General features: G+C 49.1%; 1 protein-coding gene across 6 annotated transcripts in view; it reads left to right on the top strand.

Annotated features, from left to right (window-relative positions):
• The window catches only part of AGAP1 (ArfGAP with GTPase domain, ankyrin repeat and PH domain 1), a 552,490-nt gene that overhangs the window by 482,854 nt on the left and 41,751 nt on the right, over nt 1-27,885 (top strand). For all 6 annotated transcript variants that reach the window (XM_049614622.1, XM_049614621.1, XM_049614620.1 and 3 more), the window contains one exon: nt 2,158-2,380. In XM_049614622.1, the coding sequence (XP_049470579.1) occupies nt 2,158-2,380 (223 nt within the window). The remainder of the gene's footprint in view (nt 1-2,157; nt 2,381-27,885) is intronic.

Here is a 27,885-nt window from a genome sequence, read left to right as displayed (position 1 = left end):
TGGGCTGTTCTCTCCATCTGAAACTACACACGGGGGCAAGCTATGCGGAGAGGTCACGAACGGGAAGAGGTTGGCGCCCCTGACCCTACCCCTTCCGCAGGGAAGGTGCTGTGAAACGGGGCACGTGTGGGGAGCACCGGGGACAGGAGGAAGGAGACGGACATCGAGAGACTGAGGTGCTTGGTGGTTGGCTGGCTGTGGGAGCGATGGAGAATCAGGGTCGAGTCCCAGGATCCCGGCTGAAATAAGTGGTGAACCGGTGCCACTTGCTGGGATGGGGTTGCCCCTGGCAGGAGACGACGTTCAGTGAAACGTGGACAGGGAGGTCCCTGCAGGATTTCCAAGTGGAAATGTATGACGGTAATCACATGTGCAGCACGGAGAGAGGAGCGTATCTGTGTTCACTGAGGCAGATGGTATCTGTGGATAGTTGTTAACCATTGGGTAACAACGAGATCTGTGGGTTGCATTGAGTTGGCTTAGGAAAGAGCATAGAATCAAGAGACAAGCCTACAGGACCCCCTGAAGTAAGGGGCGGGTTCAGGAGGAAAAGTAGGGAAGGAAATCAAGATGGGGAGCCAGACGAGTGCTAGAAAGATCCAGGGAGGGTACCGACCAAAAAGGCATCTGAAGGCAGTGTTGTAAGGAGGGCTAACCAGAGATCAAGTGAAATGATGGTTAAACACAGCCCTTCAGATTTTGCATGACCTGGTGACTTTGGCTGCCCTGCTCCAGCAGAAAGGTGGGGATAGAGGCCAGCTTGGGATCGAGAGGTACAGACACAGAGGTTGTGGGTGTAGAAGTAGGGCTGTGAAGAGACGCAGCAGGGGTGTCCCGCAAAACATTCCCCACCCCACCCTCCTCTCTGATCATCCCACAAGGCCCAGGCCAGGCCTCCTCCACGCAGCCCTCCTTCTTTCACCTGTTATGGCCAACCTCTTCCTTCCCACTCTGCCTGTACATTTACTCTTTAACTGTACCCTTCAGTGTTTAGTCTGCATTTCCTTACTCTGTTTATTTTTATGGTTGACTATTGCTGTCATTAGTTGGGACGTACGTTTCCTCTTCCCGACCGCAATGTCTCTGAGTCACGGACCTCTCTTCTCTTCCATCTCCCCCCATGGTATCCATCACCATTTTCCATGGTGTATATGAGATACGAAACAAATGGCTGGCTGATTTCTGGTGAATGAGTACAAGGGCCCTCGACTCTTCAAGGGGACCTGGAGTAAATACCGATTATTCCTGGATGACTTAAGCCTCACTTGATTCTGTCGGTAGTGAAAGCCATTGGCTGTCAAGGTGAGAGCCATATTTGCAAATCCGCCTCAGCTCTAGAATCTGGCACGCAGCCAACCTGGGGCCGGCCTCCTCAGTCTTCCAGTGCTGCCAGCCAGTTTCACACTGGGAGTGACCCAGCTCAAGGGTTCAAGCTGTATCCCCTAAACTCATTCGTTGCCCTTGGTGCATCGTCACAGCCTAAAGCGCTGCCATTCACTCTGCAGGTCAGGGTTGATCCAGCGAGGTCATCACCTAACCAGTGGACCCTGCCCACCATCTTGCCAGCAGTAGTAGAAAAGTTGGAGTTACTCCAGTGGTCCCCCTTATGTAAGGTCGCTGAAAACCATGTCTTCATTGTAGTGTGCCTGCCTGCCTTTTGTCTTTGAAATCTGCAAATGCGTCCATCTTATGACTATTGAGAACTCAGATATGCCTGTGGTTGCTGAGGTAGTTGTTTACAAGGGATACCGTAGCGCTCTCGAGTGCTCTCTTTCCTTCCGTCAGCAGCCGTCCACAGTAGATGCAAGTCGTGTATGGTTCTTTTCCACGTGTATCTGCGCTCTCGAGAATGCTACTGTCGGGGGACTGGGAAATGCATTTCTCTGTCCAAATCAGTGCCGGCAGCTGTTTTTATCATGTAGGAAAATCCCTAGGCTTTGGCCGAAGCCAGATTGTTAAAAGGCGCCCCCAACATATCAAACCTTCTGAGATGCCTAAGACCCTATGGAGTCCTGGCCAGGGAGCATGTCCAGGCCACGTGATTCCAGGGAGGGACTGCTGGGTGTGAGGCCTAGTAACTGGCCTCTTTGTTCCTGAGATCCTAAGGGTGGTTGGAATGAGTGGTGACGGTCTGACCCCCTGTTCCTCTTCCCACAGACCCTAACTGGGCCAGTTTGAACCTGGGAGCCCTCATGTGCATCGAGTGCTCGGGGATCCACCGGAACCTAGGCACCCACCTTTCTCGAGTCCGGTCTCTGGACCTCGACGACTGGCCCATCGAGCTCATCAAGGTGATGTCATCCATCGGGAATGAGTTGGCCAACAGCGTCTGGGAGGAGAGCAGCCAGGGGCGGACGAAGCCCTCGCTGGACTCCACAAGGTAGGGACGTGGGAAGGTGTATGGCTCGAGGGCATTCTGGCAACAGTTAGACAACTGGAAATGACCTTACTGCTTACCGACAGGCTCAACATGGATGGCCCTGGCAACCTGTAGGAATAGTGAGGAGCCCGCATAGAAATGTCTGTGTTTAAAATTGGTGTTCAGCAGACGTGGATAATTCAGACTCCTTAATTTTTTATGTTTGTTTTTACACCTTGGGGATTCCTCTCTCCCTCTTAGAAATGTATTAAGCTTCCGACCTTATGAATATATCACTTTAATTAATACATTTCTAATAGGTGTAAGCTGTGCTGTTAACACTAATTACGAATTTTTGATTCTTTAATGTTGTTATTCTTATATGTTTGATAAGCATCTGCTCAGTTGGTTTCCCTCGCCCCTCCTACACATACACACACCCACAATAAGTGAGTTTATAGTAACAAAATATATTTTATTTTCCTAAAATATATTTCTAACACATTTAATCAGCCAAGTTCGGCATAACGTATGGTGAGTCCTCATTAATGTTAATTGTTACGCAGTGTAAAAAACGCATTTATTTTGAGCCCATTTATTTTCTCATTTTTCATTTACAGCTATTATAAACCGTTTTTGAGTACACATACATATTTAATGTACCTAAGAGGTGATAAAATGGCATGTCTTCCGAGAAAGCCTGCTTCATCGAGGAGAGTGGGTCATTCCATCTTGGCGGGCGGCTGCCCCCAGGAGGAGGCGTCCAGGGTCACGTCTCCACCTCTGACGGAGGGGCAAGGGGCTCGCTTTCTGCTCTGGCCTCTCGGGTGTGTGAAAAGAGGGACGGAGAGAAGGGGTCTCCCTTCATTAGCACGTTTTAAAGCCCTGTGGCTTGTTTTGCTGGGGATGAGACCGTGTGCAAGTGCCCATGGCGGTCTGCGGTTGTGCCCCACTTGAGGCGTGAGAAGGCGGTTTCTGCCGCTGAGCAACAATAATTTGCGCAGCGTCGGTGGACTTTGTTTTGCGAACGCTGAAAAATGAATTTGTGGTGCCACCTTCGGTTCACTCTAGAGAATGAAGCTGGTGTGTTATTAACCTACTCTTCACGTCAAGCGTCCTGTGGGGAGGGGGGCAAAGGGAGAAAGAAGCACCCAAAGCGTATTTGTCTGGTGTTGCCTCAGTTGGCTGGGTGAGCTGCTCATGGGTGAACTCCACCACGCAGTGCCTACGGGGACAGCTTAACTACAAACTGAAGAAACAGTACCCTTTTCTGAGTTTTTTATCTTGACCTGTTTAACGCTAACATAGAAATTAGCAGGCCGTCGTGTAGGAGCATTCTTAAAAGACAAATTTATGTATTGTTAATATCTATTTTTTCATAGATACGGTTTCCTTAGGGGATAGTTAGGTCTAAAAGCGAAATATGATTGGAAATCAGATTGAGCTTAATGTAGGAGTGCAGAGAACATTGAGATAAGTTGGAAAAAAAATTAATCATGCATTTTATTGTTTGTGTGTAAAAGGAGCAGATATGTTATTTGTAATACCCTGAATTGGAAAAGTTTGTTTTTCTAAATCTATCATAATTAGCTACTGTTTAGAGTGTTCAAAGATATGGGTTGATACTTTTAACTGATAAGTGTTTTATATTAATTTCATCTTCATTCATAAGTGAAGGTTGTGTGCGTACAGGGACTTGATTGTTCTAATTTGTATATTTGAGTTAAGTTCTTGAGTGCATAACTTTCTCTTCTCTCCAGCATTGTACACATCCCATGTTTATATTTTGGACACACTTTATAGTCTTCCTTTCTCACATACGAAGTGACTGCAGCAAAATCCCAGCTTTTCTTGGATCCCATTCGCTGTTGGCTAAGAGCCGCTGAGTTTCAGCCCTCTCTCTAAGGCTGTGGTGATGGTGATGTTGCAACGTGGTGTTTCCAAAGGGAGCTTTGGAATATCTAACAGGATGAACAGCTTTGAGAATTGAATGTCTCTTCGTGCCTTTAGTAATTCTCCCAGGGAGTTTTGTTTTTAATTTATATTCAGCTGTTACTCAGCGAGCGCTTTCTTGTAGAAAAGAAGCGATAAATGGTGATTTCGCACCTACAGTGATTTGTGAATGTTCCGGGGGGGGGGCAGCTGAGGGTTCCAGGACTCAGGAGAATTCACAGTATAGAGGGATTCCTATAGCCGATGTGTCCCAGGGAAGTTTCACTGGAGAAATGGCACCTGAACTGGACTTTCAAATGTGGGGTGACGTCCAGGCCTGGGGGGGGTGGGGTGTGTGGGGGAATGAGCATGGCCTGGGCAAAGTCAGGGCCTGTGGGGGAGTACAGAAACTGGGGAGTCACCACCCATGGAGCTGGGCCACCAGGTAAATGAGGAGGAGGGGGGATGTTGGGGCCAAAGCAGAGCAAAGACTGGGGAGAGCCTTTGAGCTGGGGTGTATTATAACAGCACCTCCGGAGTGGCCAGAGGGTGAGGGTTTATGGGTTCACGTGTGATCCGCCTGATCCAAGAGTGCTAAAGGCAGCTAGCAACGTTGTTGGACAGGATGGAGAAGAGGCAGGGAGGCCAGTTGGAAGGCTGTGGTCCCGGCGGGTTATACCTAGAAAGCCGTAGATACACACTGTCAAAAACAAAGAAACAGCTTTGCATTAGTGGTGCACCAATGATTCAAACCCTCACCATCTTCACTGCCTCGTGCAGTTTCCTCACATAGAAAGGAAAAACGCAAAGTTGGGGCTAGAATCTCCGCGTGGAATTTGGTCTGTGAAAGGAGAGTGGATATGGAGCCTGGATCCCGCCGTCCCGGGACAAGGAAACGTGCCCCCCCCCCCCCCCGCCCCGACACCCACCACCTGTGGTCTCTGCAGAGACCGTGATCGTTAGTCCAAACAGCAGGGGGGAGGGGGGAGGTCTTCTAACCTGGCCCTAAGGTAATTTCTAAAAAGAAATACTTTAATAAATTTTTATTCCCATCCAAGGAAAGGCCAAGTGCCATGGATCCAGCTTTGGATCTCTTTGGAAAAGAGAATCTTCGGAATTCTTTGGAAAAGGGCCCAGCTGCGTTCCCAAGCAGCCCCGTCCATTCCGTCTTGTTCAGAAGATTCATTCTGACAGTGGAATATAATTAGAAATGGGCCGTTCTTCCCCAAACACACACGGCGCGCACGCACACACACAGTTAGGACCGTGAGGAAGTAGAATACAGCCCATCTTTCTGCAAAGAAACAACCGGTTCCCCGAAACCACCTCGTACTGGTGTCACCCAGGCCTGCGGGTGAGTTAGGAAAACAGGCGCCTTTGACCAGCTGGCTGGCCTTCTGCTCGCTGTCCCTGCACCCCTGATGAGGGCAGCTTTGGACGGCTCGTAATTGGTTCCAGGGATTCTCAGCCGCCCTGAGAACTGCCGTTCAAGCTGGAGCAGCGTTGTGATCAATCGAAGCTGACGGCGGTGAAGCGGTATTGACTTCCCCTTCCTAAACCGGGGAATCATTAGTCAAGAAAAGCATCTTTTAATTACTCCCAGGAAGAAAAAAAAAAAATCTTTTTGGATGGATTCTGCAACAACTGCCATTTTTTCCCAGTGCATTCGATATTAAATTTATTGTCTCAGGAGGGGAGAGGATGCCCTTCATCCCCCCCCCCCCCCGGTAATGGAGGTTTAATTCAGAGAAAGGAGCAGGGTAGAGGATATCGATGCCACGACAATTAACTACATCTGGGGTGGAATCAGAATTCCCCTCTCTAATTGCTATTGATATCATTTAAGCACACACTTAAAATATTGATTTTAAGTGCAGATGCTGAAGTAGGAGAGCGGCGGTGACAGTGGATGGAATTTACTAGATTTTAGGGGCGTAAGGAGGGGCAGCGGTAGGCTGTCTGTGGGGCGAGGACTCCGGGACGCTTGGCGTGCGAGTTGCGTATCGCACCATACGCTGTGTTGTTGTGTGCGGTTGGGGTGTGGGGCCTACGGCAGCCAGGCAGGACTCTGGTCCCAGTGTTAGCACGCACGTTGTGACCATCGGGCGAAGTCAGGGAGCTCTTTGGTGACCCTTTCAAATCAAGGAATCATAGGCTCGGAGGCAGAGACATCAAGTGCACGTTTCTCGAGTGAATGAACAAACGAGCAAACGAGCGCATGGGGCAAAGCAGGAACGGGTCCGCTTGGAACCCACGTGTCCAGTGCTCTTGCTGACCTGAGCGTCAAAATTCCTCGCGCGTTCGTGGAGGAAATTGGGGCTCCCATGTTCGCCAGCACGCGGTGACGGCGTCCGTCCCTGCAGACCTCTGACATCTTCCCCTCCCCGGCCACGCGGTGGCTACTCTGCCTCACTGTGGTGTGTCCTTCTTCTCTATTCCTATTCCCCGTTCCACTTTGGAAGCTTTCCGGGTTGACTGCAGTGACGGCAATTTCCTAGCAGGGCCGAGCGGAGCCCTCCGGGACGTGGTCCTCGCGGCCGAAGCTGGACTCTGCTCGGCTGCCTGGTTTGTCTTCCCGACTCCCGTCTTAGGGTCTCAGCATCGAGGCATCTGGCCCGCGAGGGTGTGCAGGGACCGGTAGCCGTTTGCATCCCGGGGCAGGTAGCCTATTTACACAGTGGTCTGAGAGCCAGCCGATTCGGTCTTGGAAATCAAAGGAGCCTGGACGTGTGTTTTCGGTGCTATAAAGAGCCCTTGGGAGAAGCTTGAACCCCAACTGAAATCCCCCTTCCTTCTGATCCCACTTGGAAGGGAGCCGCGTTGCTGATTTAGTATACACTCTGCTGCCTCTCTGAGCGTTCTTTTTCCTTCTGTCATTGTCACCTGCATGCCTCAACTCCCCTCTTGTCTTTAACCTATAAAAAGATGCCACCTTCGGGAGGAAGATTTGGGGCCGGACGTCAGAAATCTGCGTGGGAGAGCCCGGCCGCACACTTCCAGACGGAGCAAGTCTGCCCAGTGACACGAGTTCCGGTCCTTTTTGATTTGGGAACACGACTTTCATCTTATTTATGCACACGGAGATATTGATAAAGGGGAAATGTATCCAAACTGAAAATAATTGGATCCCCACCGTTAACTCTGAGATATTAAAAGCAGTACCACTTGGCCACGTCTTTGTCTCGTTAGGTTTGATCATAAGATCACAATGTAGTAATCTCGAGCTCAAATTTCTGGCATAAAGATGCACTGTTCCAAATGTGGCCTCAGGGAACACGAGTCCCCGCACAGCCCCAGGATTATCTCATCTTATTATTTTTCAACAGTTCTTGGCCCGCTGAGGTCAGTGTTTTGTCTCTTTTGAGTGTTCCTCTATGCTTGACACCTTTTCCTATTTTCTTTCTTTAAAAAAAAAAAAAATGGGCAGGGGGAGGAAGGGGGGGGGGGGGGGAGAAAGGACTCTGCCGTGATGACCAGAACCCATCTGTACTTGGGTGGCATCTGCTCCCCACATGTCACTTCCCTCATTAACAAGCAATTGAATTAATTAAATGCTACTCAGAACACGCATAACAAGCTACCGGCAGTGTCCAAATTAGCACTGATAATCAAGGATGATTTCCTTTATTATCCTGCTAAGTGGTGCACAGACTCTGATCTCCCTGTCTGCCCTCATCTATTTACATACCCCCAGCTTCTGCCTTTGGAAGCGGAGGTTATCTTACCTAGTTAATTTGCCACGATCACCAAGCATGGCGGATTGATGCCCTGCCCCCGCCGCCACCGCCACCGCGCGGCCCCCTCCCCGCCTGCCCTCCCCCAACCCCAGCCTTTGTATCTCAGGCTCACTGATAAATTAAAGGCCACCCCTGTGGTCTCTCAAGTGAGTAATAGAGGCAGAAATTTCATTTTGCAACTGGCTGATTTAATGATCCAAAGGGTAATTAATGGCCTGATTATCTTAATGTTAAATATGTCCGGCAGCAATTACTGTGACCTCCCGCTTGTCAAGGTCCGGGCTGTGCTCTTCCTTCAATTAAGTTCTCTGGGGCTTAATGGTATGAATAAACTCCTCTGATTCTATCATCCCGGACGGACGCAGAGGGTTCAGGGAGCTGGGGGCTCGTTTGGAGTTTTAATCAGCCTGTCTCCTACTCCGGCGATCAGAGTTAACAATTAGAGCAAGGACGGCTTAACTTTCTTCTTCCCCGTGCCCAGCGCACCACCACCACCCCCCCCCCCGCCCCCCAACACCACGACGCACGCACTTTTGGGTTATTTTATTTTATTTATTTTGTCTTATTTGTTTCAGCGCTCTCAGGGAGAATCCTGTTTGTGGAGGAAGACGTTGCATTGCATGAGGCTCGTCTCTTCCGATATAAATTATCATGTGAGCGCTGTGGTTTTGCTGTTTGACAGGCTTAATTAATTGGCAGGAGCCCCCGAAAATGACAGTGCCACTAATTGCAACTCAGAGTGAATTTCTGTCATCGTGGTGCGCCTGTCAGCGGGCATGCCCTGGCCCCAGCCGTCAGAGCGGCCGGCCCTCCCCGTCCAGGCGGGGACAGTATCCCCAGCGAGCGAGGACACAGGCACGCCGTCCGCGTGCAGGGGCGACGTTTACTGCCAATAAAGTTTATGTGGCCACAGCTCTGCAAACCCAACAGCTGCTTGGGGACCTTGGATTTTACTTCAGATGTTTTAGCGACGTCCCCCTAGCAGGCCGGCTTGGATTCAGACTCTGAGCACCATAACTCACTTCACACCCCTCCAAGACTGGACGGCCCTCATTAGCACGTTGCTAAATAATGCCTGAGTTTACCCGAGCTTTCCCCAGATCAGAAATATTCCACCGTAAATATTAAGCCAATTAGGAAAATGTACAAATGAGAAGTGCTTTAACACTGCCTCAAACATAAATACCTATAGATTACAGTTGACAACAGATACAGCAGATCATCCAGTAATCTGCGGTCGGGGAGCGTGGCGGGAATGTGCCCTTGGTGGCAGTGGTCTCCGATGAAGGTATCGTTAAGGGACCGGCTCCAACTGTAAGAAAGGGGAATCGAAGAAGATTCTCCCGACGGCTAGGTGAAACGGGATCTGCCTTTCGCACGATAAGCGTACCTTACGTTTGCCTTTGAACCCAGGTGTACGAGAGACTGCTCTTGGCGTCTTACGGCCGCCTGCTGCACGTGATCCCCGGCTCTTTATTTGATCCCGTGGGAAACCAAATGTGTCCTGGGAGCCGGTTTTGCTCCCAGGGAGATGTCTCGAGCTGAAAATCCCTATCGTGTACTCACTGAAATGTAGCAGTGGAGACAGTTAAGGGTTTTTTTTATTTCTAGGAAATGTCATTACCGCTGCCACATGAAAATGCAAACCCAGCAGCCTCTAGGTGTCCTGGGCACGCCTGAGCCTCTGTCCATTTGTGAGCGGATATAAGGGAATGGGATGTTAAGGTTAGCCTTTCGGGGTCTGAATTGCAGACCACAGAAGACATTCTAAACGTGGGCCTGTAAATACTTTCTAAAACAGTTGCCTCTGCCTGGATCCCTGCAACAGCAGAGCGTTTTCCGAAGGGTCTTTTCTTTCAGTGTCGTTTTGATTATTTTGCACCGGAAACTTTCTGGCCCCTGAGGAACCTTTCTGCTTCGCGGCGCTGTGCACTTTTCCTTAGCACGGAGCCATCCTGTGACACACGACAATCACCGTTTTCCAAGTTGAGGAAAACGCGGAGTTACTTACCGCCTCGAATCATCTGTGCAGGGTCGCATACAGGACTTCGGGAAAGATCTCTTGAATTCACGATCTGACCACTGACACCTGCTCGTGGTCCCTTCTTGCGACTCCTGTCTTTGCTCTCTCAGCCTCATGTGGCCAAATCCGGCGGCCGGCTGTGGCATCTAGAGATACTGGTGTCACCTTCCTCTCTTCCCTTGGGCCCGGCTCACCGTCTTAAACTAGCGTGGTGTTTCCGTGTGTATGTGTTACTCATGTAAAGGTGTAATACGTGATACTCTAACTGCCATTTATCTCCACTCCTGAAGTCCAGTGGCCTTGCTTACGTAACTTAGGTATAAAAAAGCATCATCCACTTTAGTTTTTTGCATTCATGTGGCAGACATGATCTCTTAAGTCATGCAGCCATGATTCTAAAGTCTTAATTCTCTGCAGTTGGTGCTAATCCCAAGAGCTTCTACAGAAAACAGGGCTGAGAGCTCTAAATATCTGAATCAGCCACCATAGATGTGTGGTTCGAGCCCTGCCTTTTCACGTAACTACATCCTCTCCCTGCCCAAACCTCCCTCTGTTCATGCCCCTGCCCCAGTGTTGCCTGTTGAAAACGTTTGGCTTGTTTTTAAAGAAACAAACAAACATGGGGCGCCTGGGTGGCTCAGTCGGTTGAGCGTTCGACTTCGGCTCAGGTCGCGATCTCACAGTTCATGAGTTCGAGCCCCACGTCGGGCTCTGTGCTGACAGCTCAGAGCCTGGAGCCTGCTTCACATTCTTTGTCTCCCTCCCTCTCTGCCCCTTCCCTGCTCATGCTGTGTCTCTCTCTGTCTCAAAAATAAGTAAACGTTAAAAAAAATAAAAATAAAAAAATAAAAAATAAATAAAAAAACAAACAAACCACAATCCTATTTGTTATCTGCATGATGAAATGAACAGGCAGGCCAGAAGATTTCTGGTTTGGGTTCCATGACCGGCATCTTCTGAGATTTTTGATTTAAGACAAAACAAGAAGGCATGTTCTCATTTCTAAAATGAAACTCGTCATTATTTCCACCCACTTGGTCATGTACATTTAATGCTCAAAGAAAACAATATTTATGAAGTCTCCTGGGTTCCATTTTATCTGGAAGACAGAATCAGCTTTATACCTGGGTCCTACGGGCTGATGGAGACAAGTGGCCCATGCCCTCTTGGGTGCTGGCAAGGGTCTGCTGATGTAGAAGATACGGTTCATGTTTATTTTGCTTTATGTCTATAGAGCGGTTTATTGTAGCATCGATATCACCCAGAGGTGCATGTCTTTGGACCCTACCCCACACCTACCCAATCAGTATCCCTGGGGTAGGGCCCAGCGATGTGCTTTCACTCTCTAGGAGATTCTTATGCACATTAAAATTTGAGAAGCATCGGTCTACACCTCCACCAAGCAGCATAAGTAGATATCCACAACCCTGCCTGGAGTCCACTCCCTGTCTTAGCCCAAGTGCCCGGAATTCATTCCTTACATCTTGAGACCCAAGTGTCTACCCTTTTTCTTTACCAGATGCTTGTCTGCTCTAGCATATCCAGTATGCCAACCCAGCAGATGCTACTACCCAGGGAGAAGATCTCTGTGTCTGGCCCCAGTACAAGAGGATTATACACTATGATCAAATGTCATTTTCCCCAGAAATGCAAGGTTGGTTCAACACACAGAAATCAGTCGAGGTAGGAGCACCTGGGTAGCTCAGTCGGCTAAGCGTCCGACTCTTTATTTCAGCTCAGGTCACGATCGCACGGTTCATGGGACAGAGCCCCATGGTGCAGAGACTGCTTGGGATTCTCTCTCTCCCTCTGCCCCTTCCTTGCTTACGCTTTCTCTCCTCTCCAAGTAAATAAATAAACTTAAAAAAAAAAAATCAATGGATGTAACACACTACATTAATAGAATAAAAGACACAAAGTACATGATCATCTCAAGAAATTCAGAAAATAAATCCAACAAAATTCAGTACCCTATCATGATATAAACACTCAGCAAACTGGGAATAAAAAGGAACTTCCTCAGCCTGCATCTGTGAGAAGTCCACACCTAACGTCCTGCTTAATGATAGTGTCCTGAAGGCTTTCCCCCTAGGATCAGGAAGAAGGCAAGGATGTCTACTGTCTCAACTTCTGTTCAACATTTTGCTAAAAGTTCAACCCAGGGAATTAGGCCAGAAAAAGAAACCAAAGCCATCCGGATCATAAAGGAAGAAGTAAAACTACTTCTCTTTGCAGATGACATGATCTTGTATATAGGAAATCTCAAGGAATCCACAGTGAACTATTAGAGCTAGTAAGTGAGTTCGGCAAGAGTGAAAAGTACAGAATCAACATACAAAACTCAATTGTAATTCTGTACACTTACAATGAAAATCCAAAATAAAATTAAGAATAAAATTTCACTTATAGCATCAAAAAGAATAATATAGTTAGAATAAGTTAGCCTGTGTACTGACAATTTAAAGAGATCATTGAAAGAGATTAAAGAAGACCTAAGTAATTGACAAGATATCCCATGTTCATGGACTAGAAGACTTAATATTCTTAAGATATCAATACTCCTCAAATTGATACATGGATTCAACTCAAAATCTCTGCGTTTTTTTTTTTTTTTTTAAGAAATGGACAAGCTGATCGTATAGCATATATGGAAATACAAGAGACCCCCAGACAGGCAAAACACTCTTGAAAAAGATAACAAAGTTGGAGGACACACACACCACAATTTCAAAACTTACTACAGAACTAAAGTAATCTAAGGCTGTGTGATATTGGCCTGCGCATAGACATACAGATCAACAGAACAGAGCTGACTGTTTTGAAATAACCCATACATCTGCGATCAGTTGATTTTTTAACAAAGATGCCAAGAACATTCAATGGAAAGAAACAGCTTTGACAACTGATTATCCACATGCAAAAGAATGAAGTTAGACCTCTGTCTCATGCCATCTACCAAAAAAATTAGCTCCAAATGAATCAAAGACTTAAAACTGAAACTATAAAACTTTCAGAAGAAAACATGGATAAATCTTTGTGACCGTGGATTTGGCAGTGGTTTCCTAGATACAACACCTCTAGTATAAGCAAAAGAAGGAAAAATAGATTGGACTTCATTGAAATTAAAAGTCTCAAGCTTCAAAGGACAATATCAAGCAAGTGAAAAGACGACACCCAGAATGGGTGATGATATTTAAAAACCGTATATCTAATAAGGTCTAGTATCCAGATCATATAAACAATGTTTACAACTCAACCATAAGAAGACAACCCAATTTTTAAATGTGCAAGAGACTCTGAAGAGACATTTCTCTAAGCAAGATAGACAAATAGCCAGTAAACTCATGAAAAGATGCCAGACATCCTCACTTCCTAGGGAAATGGCAGTCAAACCCATACTGAGATATAGTTTACGCCCACTAAGGATGACCTTACTCAAGAAGATGGACAGTGGTGGGTGTTGGCAAGGATGCAGAGAAATTGGAACACGCATACACTGTCGGTGGGAATAGTCAATGGCACAGTGCCTTGGAAAATAGCCTGGCAATTTCTCAAAAAGTTAGAAGAGTTACCACGTGACCAAGCAGTTCTCCTCCTAGGTGCGTACCTAAGAGAAATGAACATATGTCCATACAAAAATTCGTACATGTGTGTTCGTAGAAGCGTTTTTCATAATAGCCAGAAAGTGAAAACACCAAAGGTCGGTCAACAAAATATGGCCTGTCTATACAATGGAATGTTATTCAGGCATAAAAAGGAATAAAGGACCTTACGTGCTACAACTTGGGTGAACCTTGAAAACATCGTGTTTGGTGAAAGGAGCCAGACAGACACCAGAGGCCATGCATTAAATGATTCTGTTTATATGGGACCACCAGAATGGGCCAATCCATGGAGACAGAAGGTAGATTCGTGCTTATGGGGGGTCTGGGTGAGGCAGGGCAATGAGCTACAGGGAGTGACTTCATTTGGGGGATACTGAAAAGGACCCGTATGTCCATGGTGGCGTTGGCAGTATAACTTTGTAAATATACTAAAAAACCACCGGATTATACACATTTAAAGGATGAATTTGATGGCATTGTAAATTATGTCAATGAAAACAAAAAGATGAGAAGGAATTTCACAGGAGACAGGCGGAGCAGGACCTTCCACAAAGACTGTGGGCCAAGGTGCGGAACTACCTGTGGGGGAAAGGTTGGCCCGGTCGGCACGTCGGCCCCTCGTTTGGCACGGGGTCCCGTGGAGGAGTCTGTCCGGTGCAGTGCTCTGGGCAGTGGTCATACTTCAGCCGGAACCTGTGCCCATGGAAGGATAGTCCAGAGGTGAGTGAGACCAGGTTGAAGAAGGCGGTGCCTCGCGTCCAGGTGCACGAGTGAGCCGGAATCCTGGACCATCCCTGCCAGGGCTCCGGGGGGGAGCCTGTGAGAGGCCAGGCCCAGCCCGGCCATTGCGTCACAGAACCCACACGACAAACCGACATCATTCTCCGTCATGATAGACGAGGAGCTGGCCTGAGTGCAGGAGCCGGAATCTGGCCCAGGTCCCGCTGGTGGCAGGACCCTTCCTGCGAGGTGGAGTCAGACCAAAAGGACCCAGGAGGGTCCCGCCGTATGCACTCATACCCAAGCTGAATGTGGGTGCTGGGACGGGCAGGCATACACAGTGCTGACTAGTTTTCTTCCTTGGGCTGTAGGACAATGGCCGAGGCCATTAATGGACTAGCAGAGCAAACAAGGTAACTTCAGTCACGAGATCCCGACGGATCGATTTTGTGCCAGTAAAGGTAAAGCTGACCAGGTGGTGGTTAAGCCAGGGACGGGGCCCAGCCAGGCCTGTCCTGTCGTGGCTTTGGAGCAGCATCTCTGGGCTCCGGGGGCCACACCCTCCAAAAGCAGCAGAACAGAGTCCTGATTTCTCCCGAGAAATTGCTTGTGGTCCCAGAGAGTGGGAACGGCAGTGGCAACACCATTAAATCTTCAAATAATGAAATTGTCATTTGTAACCAATACTAAATTTCACCAACCTGGGGGTCCAGAAGACGAATGTTGTCTGAAGTACACATCACTCCGTCTTAGGGACTCGCTCCTATAAAAAGCATCCCTAATGCTGATGATCTGATACAAATGACCATGGAGAACAAATACATAATCATGGTAACTTACCCGTGACTTTCTCCTCAAGGACCTCCAAGTGCTGCCCTGTATGTTTTCACATGGGTCCTCACGATCTCAATGAAACTGGAAGATATCTGCTTAAAATCAGAGAAGAGGAAAAAACTGGGGCACCTGGGTGGCTCAGTAGGTTAAACGTCTGCCTTCAGCTCAGGTCACGATCTCACGGTTTGTGGGTTCGAGCCCCGCGTCGGGCTCTGTGCTGACAGCTCAGAGCCTGGAGCCTGCTTCAGATTCTGTGTGTCTCTCTCTCTCTCTGTCTTACCCTCCCCTGCTCACACTCTCTCTGTCTCTCTCTCTCTCTCTCAAAAATAAACATTAAAAAAATTAAAATCAGAGAAGAGGATCCCCCCCCCCCCGCCATGTGTGCAAAATGGCTCCTCTGTAATCTGATCCAGCCTTGGAGCAGGACTAGCTCACGGACTTGACATCTGGAGGCCCTGTAAGAGAAGTCTACCGCATGGCTTCTGAGCGTGGAATGCTGTCAACAGCCGACCACAGCCTCAGGCCATGCCTTCCCACTGCTCCAGTGGTTTTCAGGCCAGGAAACATTTGGAATTGACCATGGGGCAGGGTATAAGGCTGGGGGGCTGGGATGCTAAAGTCCGAACAGGAGGAATTGCTTTACCCACAGTGACTGTAGCCCCTGTGCTGAGGAGAATGAGGAAGAGCCAGCCGCAAAGTAAATCCGCGCTGCTCAGAAGGAGCTGAAGCAGCCCTCCCCTGCAGACCTTTGGGGTTCTTTCCAAGCCCTCCAACAGAGGGCTCCAGGAAGCCAGCACCCTTCCCCGGAGATTTCTCCTCCGTGGGGGCAGTGGATGAACTGACAGAGACGAACACGTTTTCGTTCTAGAAGGCCAAACTGCACCTTTCTAAATGCATTAAGTGAAATGAGTGTAATCGCGTGATGATACTCCATAAAGTTCCAGAGAAGCCATAGTAGGTGAACAGTAAAAAGGAAGTGGCCACCAAAAAGCCCCAGGGAGTATCCGTCCAATGGAAGATTCCACACGCACAATAGAGTGAATGTCCGTTCTTGGAGAAGGAGACACGGCAGAGTCGTGTGCCCCAGCTACGTACAGTTGTGTAGAATGCAGACTCATTTAAAAGCTCAGAAGACAGTTCAGGGAGGTGTAAGGCATAGAGCATCCTAAGACTTGTGTACGAAGCAGTGTTTCTGGGACAATAGGCGGTAAAAATGGAATCCAGATTCCATCAAGGGGGCTCTAATCTCGTGGGAACGGCGGACCCCATGCAGCTAGAGTAACACGAGACCAGCGAGCATGCTGACCAACCACAGCACAAATACAGATCAATGTACAGTTGCTGAAATTTGTAATAACAAGCAGACTTTGCCCCGGGAAAAGAGGTGGGATGTTATGTCATTCTCTGTCACAGGTGGCCTTACAGTTCAAAAAAAAATTACTTGTGATTTAAAAGTTCTCGTGCCCTCGCCGCAGTCCTGTCTACGACAGTTTTGTTTTTTGACGACCACATTTCATCTTGAGGGGTTTTTTTTTTAATCCCCCCTCCCCCCTCCGGGATCGACCCTGTTTTCCAGAGTGCGACAAAAGCCCGTGGCAATGCCATGTAGGGAGCTGGCATCGGAGGATGATTTCGCCACCTGTCCCGGAGGCGACGGCTCCTCCCATAGGGAGTGAGGACGCCCCTTCCTGGACCCGCTTATAACAGAGCCGAGCACCCCGTCCAGATGGAGTAAATGCCAAGGGGGTCCGTATCTCTGCGAGCAGGAAGGTGGTGGTGAGGGCCTGAAATGGAATCATGGTGACGCTGAGGAGACCGTTTTCAAGATGGCAAGGCACCAAGTGCTAAGGAGCAGTGAGGAGAAACGTGCAGGAGTCGAAGGGCCGGGATGTTCTGTGAAGGAAAGAAGATTCAAAATGCCCAGTCAGGGGCACCTGGGCAGCTCAGCCGGTGAAGCATCCAGGGTAGCTCTTGATCTCAGCTCCGGTCTTGATCTCAGAACCATGAGTTCGAGCCCTGCGCCGGGCTCGGAGCTGGTCGTGAAGCTACTAAAAATAAATAATGAAATAAAATGCCACCCAGCCGGGCTCACATGTTTGGTGATGACCGTGAATGTGCGGTCATATATAAAGGCCACTGCTTCTTACGCGGTCATTGGGCTTACAAGAGTCTTCCCCAGGAAAGATCCTGTGGCCCAAAGCAAGGTTACTTCCAGGGTGGGCTTCATCCCCTCCCCCACACACAGACCGTGGCCTCTGGCATCTCACCTCTCAAGTTCAGCACACCGAAGGCATCGAGGTCAGAAATAAACTGAACAGGTCCGAATGGCCTGGGGTCACCTGGAGCTCTGACCTAAGTAGGTAGGAAGGCTGGTGTTCATATACTACCTACAACCACCGGGAACGAGACCCATCGATGCCACAAAGGCCAGGTGCGCCCGGCCATCCACAGCCTTCTCACTTCCGGTGGCTCCTGGGGCAGGAGAGGCTGGCCCCTCGCTCGCTGTCCTAGGCAGCACTCCTGGCAGCCGGCACCTGGTTCTCCCTGTGGCCATGACACGTGGCCTCTGTAGGTAGCACTTTACGCGGTCCTGCTACTTAGGTCTCGATGTTGTCCCTGTGTTACAGCTGAGAACACACAGGCCGCACGGCAGGAGTCCGTGTCCAGGAACCCACAGCCCACGCTCTGAGCCTCAGTGCTTTGCTGCTGGGCTTTCGGGCTGGCGACTGAAAGGTGACCGCGTGTGACGCTGGACGGCAGTGAGACACGGTGTGCCGGCCGTCCGCGTCCACGGGACTCAGGACGTCAGCGAGGCAGGCGGTGTGTCCGTGCCTGAGTCCCTGCATCCCGCCCCCTCCAAAACGGGCGGCTTGGGGCAAAGGGCTCACTGCTTCCCACGCCCACCCCTGCCCCCTGGCACACCATCTTCTTTCCCATACTTGGAGACCATAATGCGTCTGAGCACCACAGACAACGGGTGGCCAAAAACACATCATCTGAAATGTTTATTTCATCTTTCAGGCTTAGCAAAACCAGACACAAGTGGTTCGTCTCAGAAGTCAGCGTGTCGTGCGGCGTGTTCTTACTTCCCCAGATGCCTGTGGGTCACACCTCCCTTCCTCGAGGTGAGGAACCACAGGTGTGCTGTGCAGAGTTTGCCTGGATGCCCACGTCCGCTTTGGGGAAGGGGGCACGGGTCCTCTGAGCGCTTTGTATGAGGAAAGAGCAGAAAAGAGGAACATTTCGTGAAGTTATCGCAAATACTGATTTTGCTCAGAACCCCGGGCAAGGATGCTCTTCTGACAGCAGGTCCTCATGGGAAGAAAGCCTCCTGCGGGGCTGATGGAGTCGAGGAAAGGCCGGGAGACGTTGCGTGATGCCAGGAGAAGCTTCTGGAAGGCGATAAAGATACAACCAAGATAACGAGCATAATGGCTTTTCTCCTCGGTCTGTCGTAGACGCTGTAAATGGCAGCTCGGGAGGGGAGGGGACAGAAACAGTAAGCGGCTCTGGAAGAGGCCGAAGCTGGGTTCTGGGTCTCGAGCTTCCCTGTGCTGGCGGGTTCACAGGCCAGACTCACACTCAGTCTTGTCGTCTGTAAGCTGGGAACCAGAGCGCCCGCCTCCTGGGTCGGGAAGCTCCGTGTGGAAGGGACACAGAGGTTCTGACTCGTCTCCGGTGGTGACATGGGATGTTGGTCAGATGACCTGTGGAAATAGACCAGTGGTTCTCAACGGGGGACAGGCCGAGGTGGGGGACATTTGGCAGTGTCTGGAGACGTTGTCACACTGGAGCAGTGGCCGGCGGGGGGGGGGGGGGGGGGGGGGGGGGACGGGGCTTCTGAACATCCTACGACATGTACGAGGGGCCCCACCACAGAGTTACCCAGCCCCAATGCCTGTACCACCAAGGCCACCACGCCCTGAGGACAGAACAGAGGCAGGCCGGGTTCCCTGTCCCGGCACCGTGGAAGGCTTTCTGGGAAGAAGCTTGTGCTTCTGAGGACCAGCCCTCAGAGCCTGGGACAGTCACTGCCTTACAAGTTTCTGTGGACTCGAGGCTGCCCACCCTTGACGGGCTCCGTGCAGGGCGCGTGAGCGGAAGCAGGACCAGCACTGGGCTCAGCAGGAGAGGGACCCGGGCAGGATGAGGGCCAGACCAGGCACCTTCGACCGTCCCTCCAGCCCGCCCTCTCTGGCCGCCTTGCTGCGGCCTCTAGCCTCTGGCTTGGTTGGTGGAAGGGTGTAAGTGGCCTCCAGCTCTTCCCCTGGGGGTAGGTCTAGGCCACCTGACCATCCCTTGGGCTGGGTCGCCCAAGACACTGGGCATTTTGACGGCCTCAAGTGGATAAGAGCACCGGCCCCTCCCGGCGGACCTACAGCTCCGAGATGGGCAGCGAGCATGTCCGAGGGGTGGCCGAACGGTGCCAGGAGGGGGCAGGCCACCCCCAGGTCATGGGCCACGCTCCAGGGGGGGGTGCTACAGCTGCAGGTGGAAGAGGGTCGTTCCAGGCAAAGGGAAGACCAGGCTTTGCTCCACAGTCCCTTCCGGCCCTCCTTTCCAAGCCCCCTGGAGTGCAGCCATGTTGCCAGACGAACCATATTTGCGAAGACATGCAGAGTCTTGATTAACCCCCCCTTCCTCCCTTGAGTTCTCCAGGGGGGCAGCTGGCCAGCTGCCAAGGCCCCCGGAAAGGTGAGCTGGGCCGCTGCAGAGCCCTGCGTGCTGACCGCTGGCCGGGGCTCCCGGGCTGCTCCTCCCGTGTTCTCCCCAGGTCACCCGTGTGGGTGCCCTCCACCCAGGGCAGCCCGTGTGGGTGTCGTCCCTGAGCCCTGAGCCTGAGCCCTGAGCCCTGGGCCTGCCCTCCTCTGTAAGCGCGAACTGCCCCTGTTCCTAAAGTCCCCAAGGCCCCTTCCGACAGTTCCCCTCACCTAAACCCCAGAGCGGGTCCCCGCAGGGAGGGCCTCAGATGACGCCAGCCGAGTGCCGACCCCCGTGCGTCCCTCAGGGCGGCCGGGGAGAGCGTCAGATGCCCCGGCCTGACCCGCGGGCCCCGGAGCCGGCGGAGACCGGAAGACAAGCCCAGCAGCGGGCTGCCTTGCCTCGGTGGCACCTTCTCGAGACGAGTGATGCCTGCAGACCGACAGTGAGGGGGCTCGTCCCCTCGAGGTGGCTCACGTTCAGGTGAGACGGGCACAGACGTTCCAAGCTGATCGCAGGCTCCCCAAAGAACCCCTGGCTTCCGCGGTGTCGAGAAGGCTCTGCCCCTGATGCGTTGCACGTGTGGTTTGGCGATCGCCGAGCCAGGTGCGGCGGAAGAACTTATTCAAGCGCAGGGGGCACCTGCGTGGGCTTTGAGTTAGGAGCGTCGGCCACCCTGTTGTGGCGCGGGCTTGTTACTCCGCGATCCACTGGCTGAGCTTCGCTTCTGAAATGCTCTCCCCTCGTGGCCGGTTTTCATCTGGCTGTGAAGCAGCCATCAAAGAACGCTACCCTAAATGTTCTGCTCTCAGCCCGGAAGCCTTTGCTGACACGTCGCTAACGCCCCGTCGGCCTCTCGGGGACGGGGATGGTGTTTGGCCGGCCCGTGGGCAGTTGGGTGCTTATGGACGGAAGAAAAGGAACAACGCTTTTAACGCCCGTTATTTACAGGGAAGCCCTGTTTCCCGGCGCGGGGGAGTGGGTCCAATCGTGGCCGGAAGGGTTCACCTAAGTAATCCTTTTAAAAGGGGCAGAGGGGGGGATCTCTGAGGCACCTGGGTGACTCAGTTAAGCATCCGACTTCGGCTCAGGTCGTGATCTCACGGTGCATAGGTTCGAGCCCCGCGTCGGCTCTGTGCTGACAGCTCAGAGCTTCTGTGTCTCCCTGTCTCTCTGTTCCTCCCCACCCTGCTCGCTCGCTCTCTCTCTCTCTCAAACATTACAAAAATTTGTTTAAATAAGTAAGTAAAAGGTGGGATCGTCCACGACTGCTTTGTGTTGACTTTGAGAGCCCTGTCATAACCAGCTGGGCCACCTGATCTGTGAAAACCCAGGGCCCGTGTTCTAGAAGTGGTGTTAGCATGGCCTTCCAATGCCGAAATATTCCTCATCAGCTGCGATACTCCCTTTGCTGTTGAACATGAACTTTCAGGTCACTGTGACTCCCCCCGCCCCCAGCCCCCCGGTGTCTCTCCCCCTGGGAGTCTGTGCAGTGGCCGTCATGTGGGTGGCGTGCAGCCAGCAACGTCCGTGTCACTGCTCGTCACCTCAGTGGGATGTGCTCCAAAGCTTGGCTGTGTGTCCTGAAAATCCGCACTCCGAGGAAGGTCCTGAGGTCTGAGGGTCACATTCGGGCCATTACTTCCCTGCATTTCTCCCCTGGGGAAAGAGGGATCCTCTCTGCCTTCTCCGTTTCAATCACATGGCCGCCCTCCCAAGCTCAGGGGAGGGCACCCACTTTGCAAATCCATTTGCTGAGACAGAGCGCACGAAGCTTTCACGCGCGGGCTGACGCACGCGTGTGCAAAAGTCAGAAATATGAATGCCTTACTCTAAAAATCCAAATATAAACCAGAGACTCCCCCAAAAGCCATCCTTTTCAGGTTGTTGAGTTGAATCATGAACTCTTGGAATCATTGGATTATTTAGTGAGGCAGGGGAGGGGTCATTTTTTAAAGACTTATTTTGAGGGGTGCCTGGCTGGCTCAGTCAGTAGAACATGTGACTCTTGATCTCAGGGTCGTGAGTACAACCCCACGTTGGGTGCAGCGCCTACTTAAAAAAAATTTTTATTTTGATGTAAAACTTTGCTCACAGTGCATGGCACACATCTTGAGTGTGTGATCAGGTCCAGCCGTTTAAGGGTCCGGTTAAGGGTCCGGCTTCGGCTCAGGTCATGATCTCACGGTTCGTGGGTTCGAGCCCCGCGTCAGCCTCTGTGCTGACAGCTCGGAGCCTGGAGCTTCCGATTCTGTGTCTCCCTCTCTCTCTGCCTCACTCTCACTTGTGCTCTGTCTCTGTCTCTCAAAAATAAATAAATGTAAAAAAAAAATTTTTTTTTAAGATTTTAATTCTAGTATAGTTAACATACAGTGTAATATTAGCTTCAGGTGTACAATACGGTGATTCAACACTTCCATACATTGCCTGGTGCTCATCATGACAGGTGCACTCTTTAATACCCGTCAACTATTTCTCCCATCCCCCAACCCATCTCCCCTCTGGTAACCAGCAGGTCTCTAGAGTTATAGAGTCTGTTTTTTGGGTTTTCTCTCACTTTTTTTTTTTTTTTTTGCCTTTGCTCATTTGTTTTGTTTCTTTAATTCCACACATGAGTGAAATCACGTGATACTTGTCTTTCCCTAACTGACTTCTTTCTCTTAGCATTATACTTTCCAGTTCCATCCATGTTGTTGCAAATGGCAAGATTTCATTCTTTCTTATAACTAAACAGTATTCCATCGTGTGGGTGCATGTGTGTGTGTGTGTGTGTGTGTGTGTGTGTGTGTGTGTGTGATACCACATCCTTTTTATCCATCTATGGATGGTCACTCGGGCTGCTTCCATAATTTGACTGTTGTAGATAATGCTGCAGTAAACATAGCAGTGCGTGTATCCCTTTGATTTAGTGTTTTCGTATTTTTGCAACAAATGACCCAGTAGTGCCATTACTGGACCATAGAGCAATTCTAATGTTAACCGTTGGAGGACCCTCCGTACTGTTTTCCACGGTGGCTGCACCAGTTTGCATTCCCACCAACAGTACATGAGTCTTTTCTCCACATCCTCACCAACACCTGCTGTTTCTTGTGTTTCTGATTCCAGCCATTCTGACAGGTGTGCCGTGATATCTCTTTGTGGTTCTGATTGGCATTTCCCTGATGATGAGTGATGCTGAGCATCTTTTCATGTGTCTGTTGGCCATCTGGACGTCTTCTTTGGAGAAGTGTCCATTCTTATTTGGGTTTGTGTGTGTGTGTGTTGTGTTGCGAGTTCTTTATATATTTTGGATACTAACCCTTTAATTGGTTAAGTCATTGGCAAATGCGTTGTGTTGTGCAAGTTCTTTATATTTTGGATACTAACCCTTTAATTGGATAAGTCATTGGCAAATATCTTCTCCCATTCAGTAGGTTGCCTTTTATTAGTTTTGTTGATTATTTCCTCTGCTGTGCAAAAGCTTTTTATTTTGGTGTGGTCCCAGTGCTGGATCTTTGTTCTTATTTCTTTTGCCTCGGGAGACATATGTAGAAAAATGTTACCACCGCCAGCGTCAGAGACATTTCTGCCTGTGCTGTCTTCTAGGATTTTCATGACTTCAGGTCTCACATTTAGGTCTTTCATCCATTTTGAATTTATTTTTGTGTTCGGTATAAGAAAGTGGTCCAATTTCTCTCTTTTGCATGTCGCAACTTTCCCAGCACCATTTGTTAAAGAGAATGTCTTTTTCCCTTCGAATATAATTTTCTGCTTTGTTGAAGATAGTTGACCATGTAATTGTGAGTTTATTTCTGGGTTTTCTACTCCATTCGATTGATCTATGTGTCTATTTTTGTGCCAGTACCATACTGTCTGAATGATTACAGCTGTGTAATAAATATAGCTTAAAGTCGGGAATGATGATGCCTCCAGTTCTGCGTTTCTTTTTCAAGATGGCTTTGGGGGCGCCTGGGCGGCTCAGTCGGTTGAGCATCTGACTCGATTTCGGCTCAGGTCATGATCTGACGGTTCATGAGATGGAGCCCCCCACGTCGGGCTCTGTGCTGACCGCAGGGAGCCCGCTTGGGATTCTCTCTCCCTCTCTGCCCTGCCTCCACTCTCATGCACACACATGCACACTCTCTCCCTCTCTCTCAAAATTAATAAATAAGCATTTACTTAAAAACCAAAAAAAAAAAAAAAAAAGATTGCCTTGACTATTCGGGATCTTTTGTGGCTCTGTATCAATTTTAGGATGATTTCTTCCAGTTCTGTGAAACATGCTAGTGTTATTTTGATAGAGGTTGCATTAAATGTGGAGATTGCTATGGGGAGTCGAAACATTTTAACAATATTTGTTCTTCCAACCCATGAGCGTAGAATGTCTTCCTTTTTTTGTGTGTCATCTTCCATTTCTTTCACTGGCGTTTAATAGTTTCCAGAGTATAGGTCTTTCACCTCTTTGGTTAGATTTATTCCTACACATCTTATTTTTGATATATTTGTCAATTGCTTTTCTTAATTCTCTTTCTGCTGCTTCATTATTAGCGTATAGAAATGCAACAGATTTCTGCACATTGATTTTGTATCCTGTGACCTTACTGAATTTGTTTATCATTTTTAGTAGTTTTTTGGTGGACTCTTTAGGATTTTCTATATACAGTATCATGTCATCTGCAAACAGTGACAGTTTTACTTCTTCCTTACCAATTTGGACACCTTTTATACCTTTTTCTTGTCTGATTGCTGTGGCTAGGGCTTCCGATACTATGTCGAATAAAAGTGTGAGAGTGGACGTTTTTGTCTCATGCCCGATCTTAGGGGAAAAGCTCTCAGTTTTTCACCATTCAGTAGGATGTTTGCTGTGAGTTCTCCATGTATGATCTTTACTATGTTGAGATATGTTCCCTCTAAACCTACTTTGTTACAACAAATTGGACAACCTGGGAGAAATCGATAAATACCTAGAAACGTATAACCCACCAAATCTGAAGCAGGAAGAAATAGAAAATTAGAACCAGCAAGGGGATTGAATCCATAATCAAAAAACTCCCAACAAACAAAAGTCCAAGACCAGATGGCTTCCCAGGGAAATTCTCCCAAACATTAAAAGAAGAGTTAATACCTATTCTTCTCAAACGATTCCAAAAAATAGAAGAAGGAAAACTTTCAAATTCATTCTGAGGTCAGTATCACTGTGATCCCAAAACCAGATAAAGACAGCACAGAACAAGAGGACTACGGGCCAATAGCCCTGATGAACATACATGCAGTCCTGTCATTGTTGACCACTACATACACCTGTGTGATTCATACCCCAGGACGTTCACTGTCATAATCCTTCCAGCTAATCTCTCTGTTAAGAAGCAGTCATGGACTTGATCTCTATCAGGACAGAATAGTTTTTGCCTGTTCTAGAGACTTCTGTAAATGGTATTATATGGCATGTACTTTTTTTGTGACTGACTTTTGTCCCTCAAAAACTACACTGAAAAGTATTAGGGCTCTATCAGTGGTGGTTTTTTTTTTTTTTTTTTTTTTTGTATGCTTTATTCTTTCAAAAGAATATCTGGAATATAGTTGCTCATCAAGCATGGTTTTTCCCATTTTGTAAATGTTTAATCGCCAAGATCTAAGAGCTTAGTGTATGTCGGATGCGTTCCTTGTGGATCTGCTTCAGAAGCTGAAGCCCAAGTTCAGACTCAGGTTCACCTGACCAAGGGTCAGCCCTTAGTTTATACTGACTTGTCATGTATCCTGGGCTGCCGGACCTCTTCTGTCCCTCAGTTGCCCTATCTGCAAGTAGCAATAATTATAATAGCTGCCCCATAGGATGGTTTTGAGAAGTAAGCGAGAAATACAGGGCTGAATACCTAGTCTTCTAAATACAGGTCAAAATTGTAGACAAATGTCATCTATTAGCTTTTGTTAGAAACGGGGAAAAATACTAAGAGTTCAGATACACTTCGGGGTCTAGTTCAACAAGCTCATTTGAAAATTACAGTTGTGCACACAGTGTATTTGCTACAGTGTGCTGAGTCAAGTGATCAGCACCATTCGTCAGTATCTCCCGTAACACCCAGTACTGCGCCAACCCCTTTGGGACAGACAAGAATATGTCTGAAAAGACAGTCCAATGACTTTCTTATGACATAATGTAAAATCATCCATGTTACTCTGTGCCGAGTTCTGTGTCTAAGACTCCAAGTGGCACGTATCTGAAGAAGAGAATAAAGTGACGTTTCTTCTCCGGTTCTGGGGAGGCAGCCTTGTCTCTTAGACATCCTCCTCATCCTTTGCAGCCTGCATGTTCTGAACCTGTGAGGTGGGGCTCAGGAATCACGAGTGATTTTCCCATGTGGTCACAGAAGCCAAGGAGCAGTGGCCACTTGGGATGCAGATGTTCCAGATCACGGCCACCGGTCTTTCGGCGTCAGCCGTCGGTCTTAAACGCTGGCTGGTCCAGCGAAGGGAAGGGCGTGTTGTCTGTGTTCCTGTGAAATGGAGTGGCTCTCACTGAAATCACGCAATTAGCTTTCACATCAATGGGTAACAACTTACGGGTAAAGAAGATAGTTGCATTTTTTTAAATAATAATGCTTAGTGTTAGCCAGGGTTTCATAGACATGTACCCATGTTCCCCCCTTCTCCGCCGGCAAGAGTGAAAACTGGCAAAATCTTCCTGGAAGGAACTTGGCAATATGTATAAACAGCCTTCAAAATGACATACTTTGTGGGGCACCTGGGCGGCTCAGTCGGTCGAGTGTCCAACTTTGGCTCAGGTTATGATCTCACAGTTCGTGAGTTCAGGCCCCACATCGGGCTCTGTGCTGACAGCTCAGGGCCTGGAGCCTGCTTCCGATTCTGTCTCCCTCTCTCTGCCCCTCCCCCACCACACAGTCGCGTATTCTCTCCCTCTCTAAAATAAATAAGCATTAAAGAATTTAAAAAAAAAACACATGACATACTTTTTGAACTACCAGTATTTCTCACACTCATTCGAAACAAAGAGGCAGTGAGGAAGGAGTTCATTGCAAAGATATTCATGGCATTGTTGTTCCAAAGTTCAATTTTTTCTTACGTTTATTTATTTTGAGAGAGAGCACAAGCAAGGGAGGGGCAGAGAGAGAGAGAGAGAGAGAAAGAGAGAGAGAATCTCAAGCAGGCTTTGTGCTGTCAGCACAGAGCCCTTCGCAAGGCTCAGTCTCCCCGACTGTGAGATCATGACCTGAGCCGAAATCAAGAGTCAAATGTTTAACTTACTGAGCCACCCAGGTAACCCCCGAAGTTACAAATTTTAAATAAAGCAGGATTCCAAAAAAGGTGATTAAATAAGTTATCATTTATTTTAGTATACAAATAAGATATCTATTTACGTAACATAAAATGCATGTATGAGTAAAGCATTTTGAAGACTTTAAAAATGATGCCACTAGGGGCACCTGGGTGGCTCAGTCGGTCATGCATCTGACTTCGGCTCAGGTCATGATCTCGTGGCTCATGAGCTCGAGCCCCACATCGGGCTCTGTGCTGACAGCTCAGAGCCTGGAGCCTGCTTCCGATTCTGTGTCTCCCTCTCTCTCTGCCCCTCCCCCACTCATGCTCTGTCTATACACGAGAGGAATGAAAACACACATCCACATGCCAACTTGTTCACCAGCGTTCACGGCAGCGTCCTGCATGTGGTCAAAAAGTGGAGACAAACCACATGTCCATCGGCCGAAGAACAAAGTGTGGTCTGCCCGCACAATGGACTGTTTCTCAGCCATATAGAGGGTGATGTACCGATTCATGCTCCAACATGAATGACCTCGAAAACACCATGCTAAGTGAGAGAGGCCGGTCACAAAGACCCCATATTGTATGATTCTGTTCGCATGCAACACCCAGGATAGGCTGCTGCACAGAGACAGACAATAGACTGGTGGTTACCAGGGGCTGGGGCAGGGGGAGGCAGGGGGGAGGTGGGCAGTGACCCGTACTGGGAACAGGATC

This window comes from Panthera uncia (assembly GCF_023721935.1).
Source record: "Panthera uncia isolate 11264 chromosome C1 unlocalized genomic scaffold, Puncia_PCG_1.0 HiC_scaffold_3, whole genome shotgun sequence".
Classification (NCBI taxonomy): Eukaryota; Metazoa; Chordata; class Mammalia; order Carnivora; family Felidae; genus Panthera; species Panthera uncia.
This window is presented reverse-complemented; position numbering and strand designations above follow the sequence as displayed.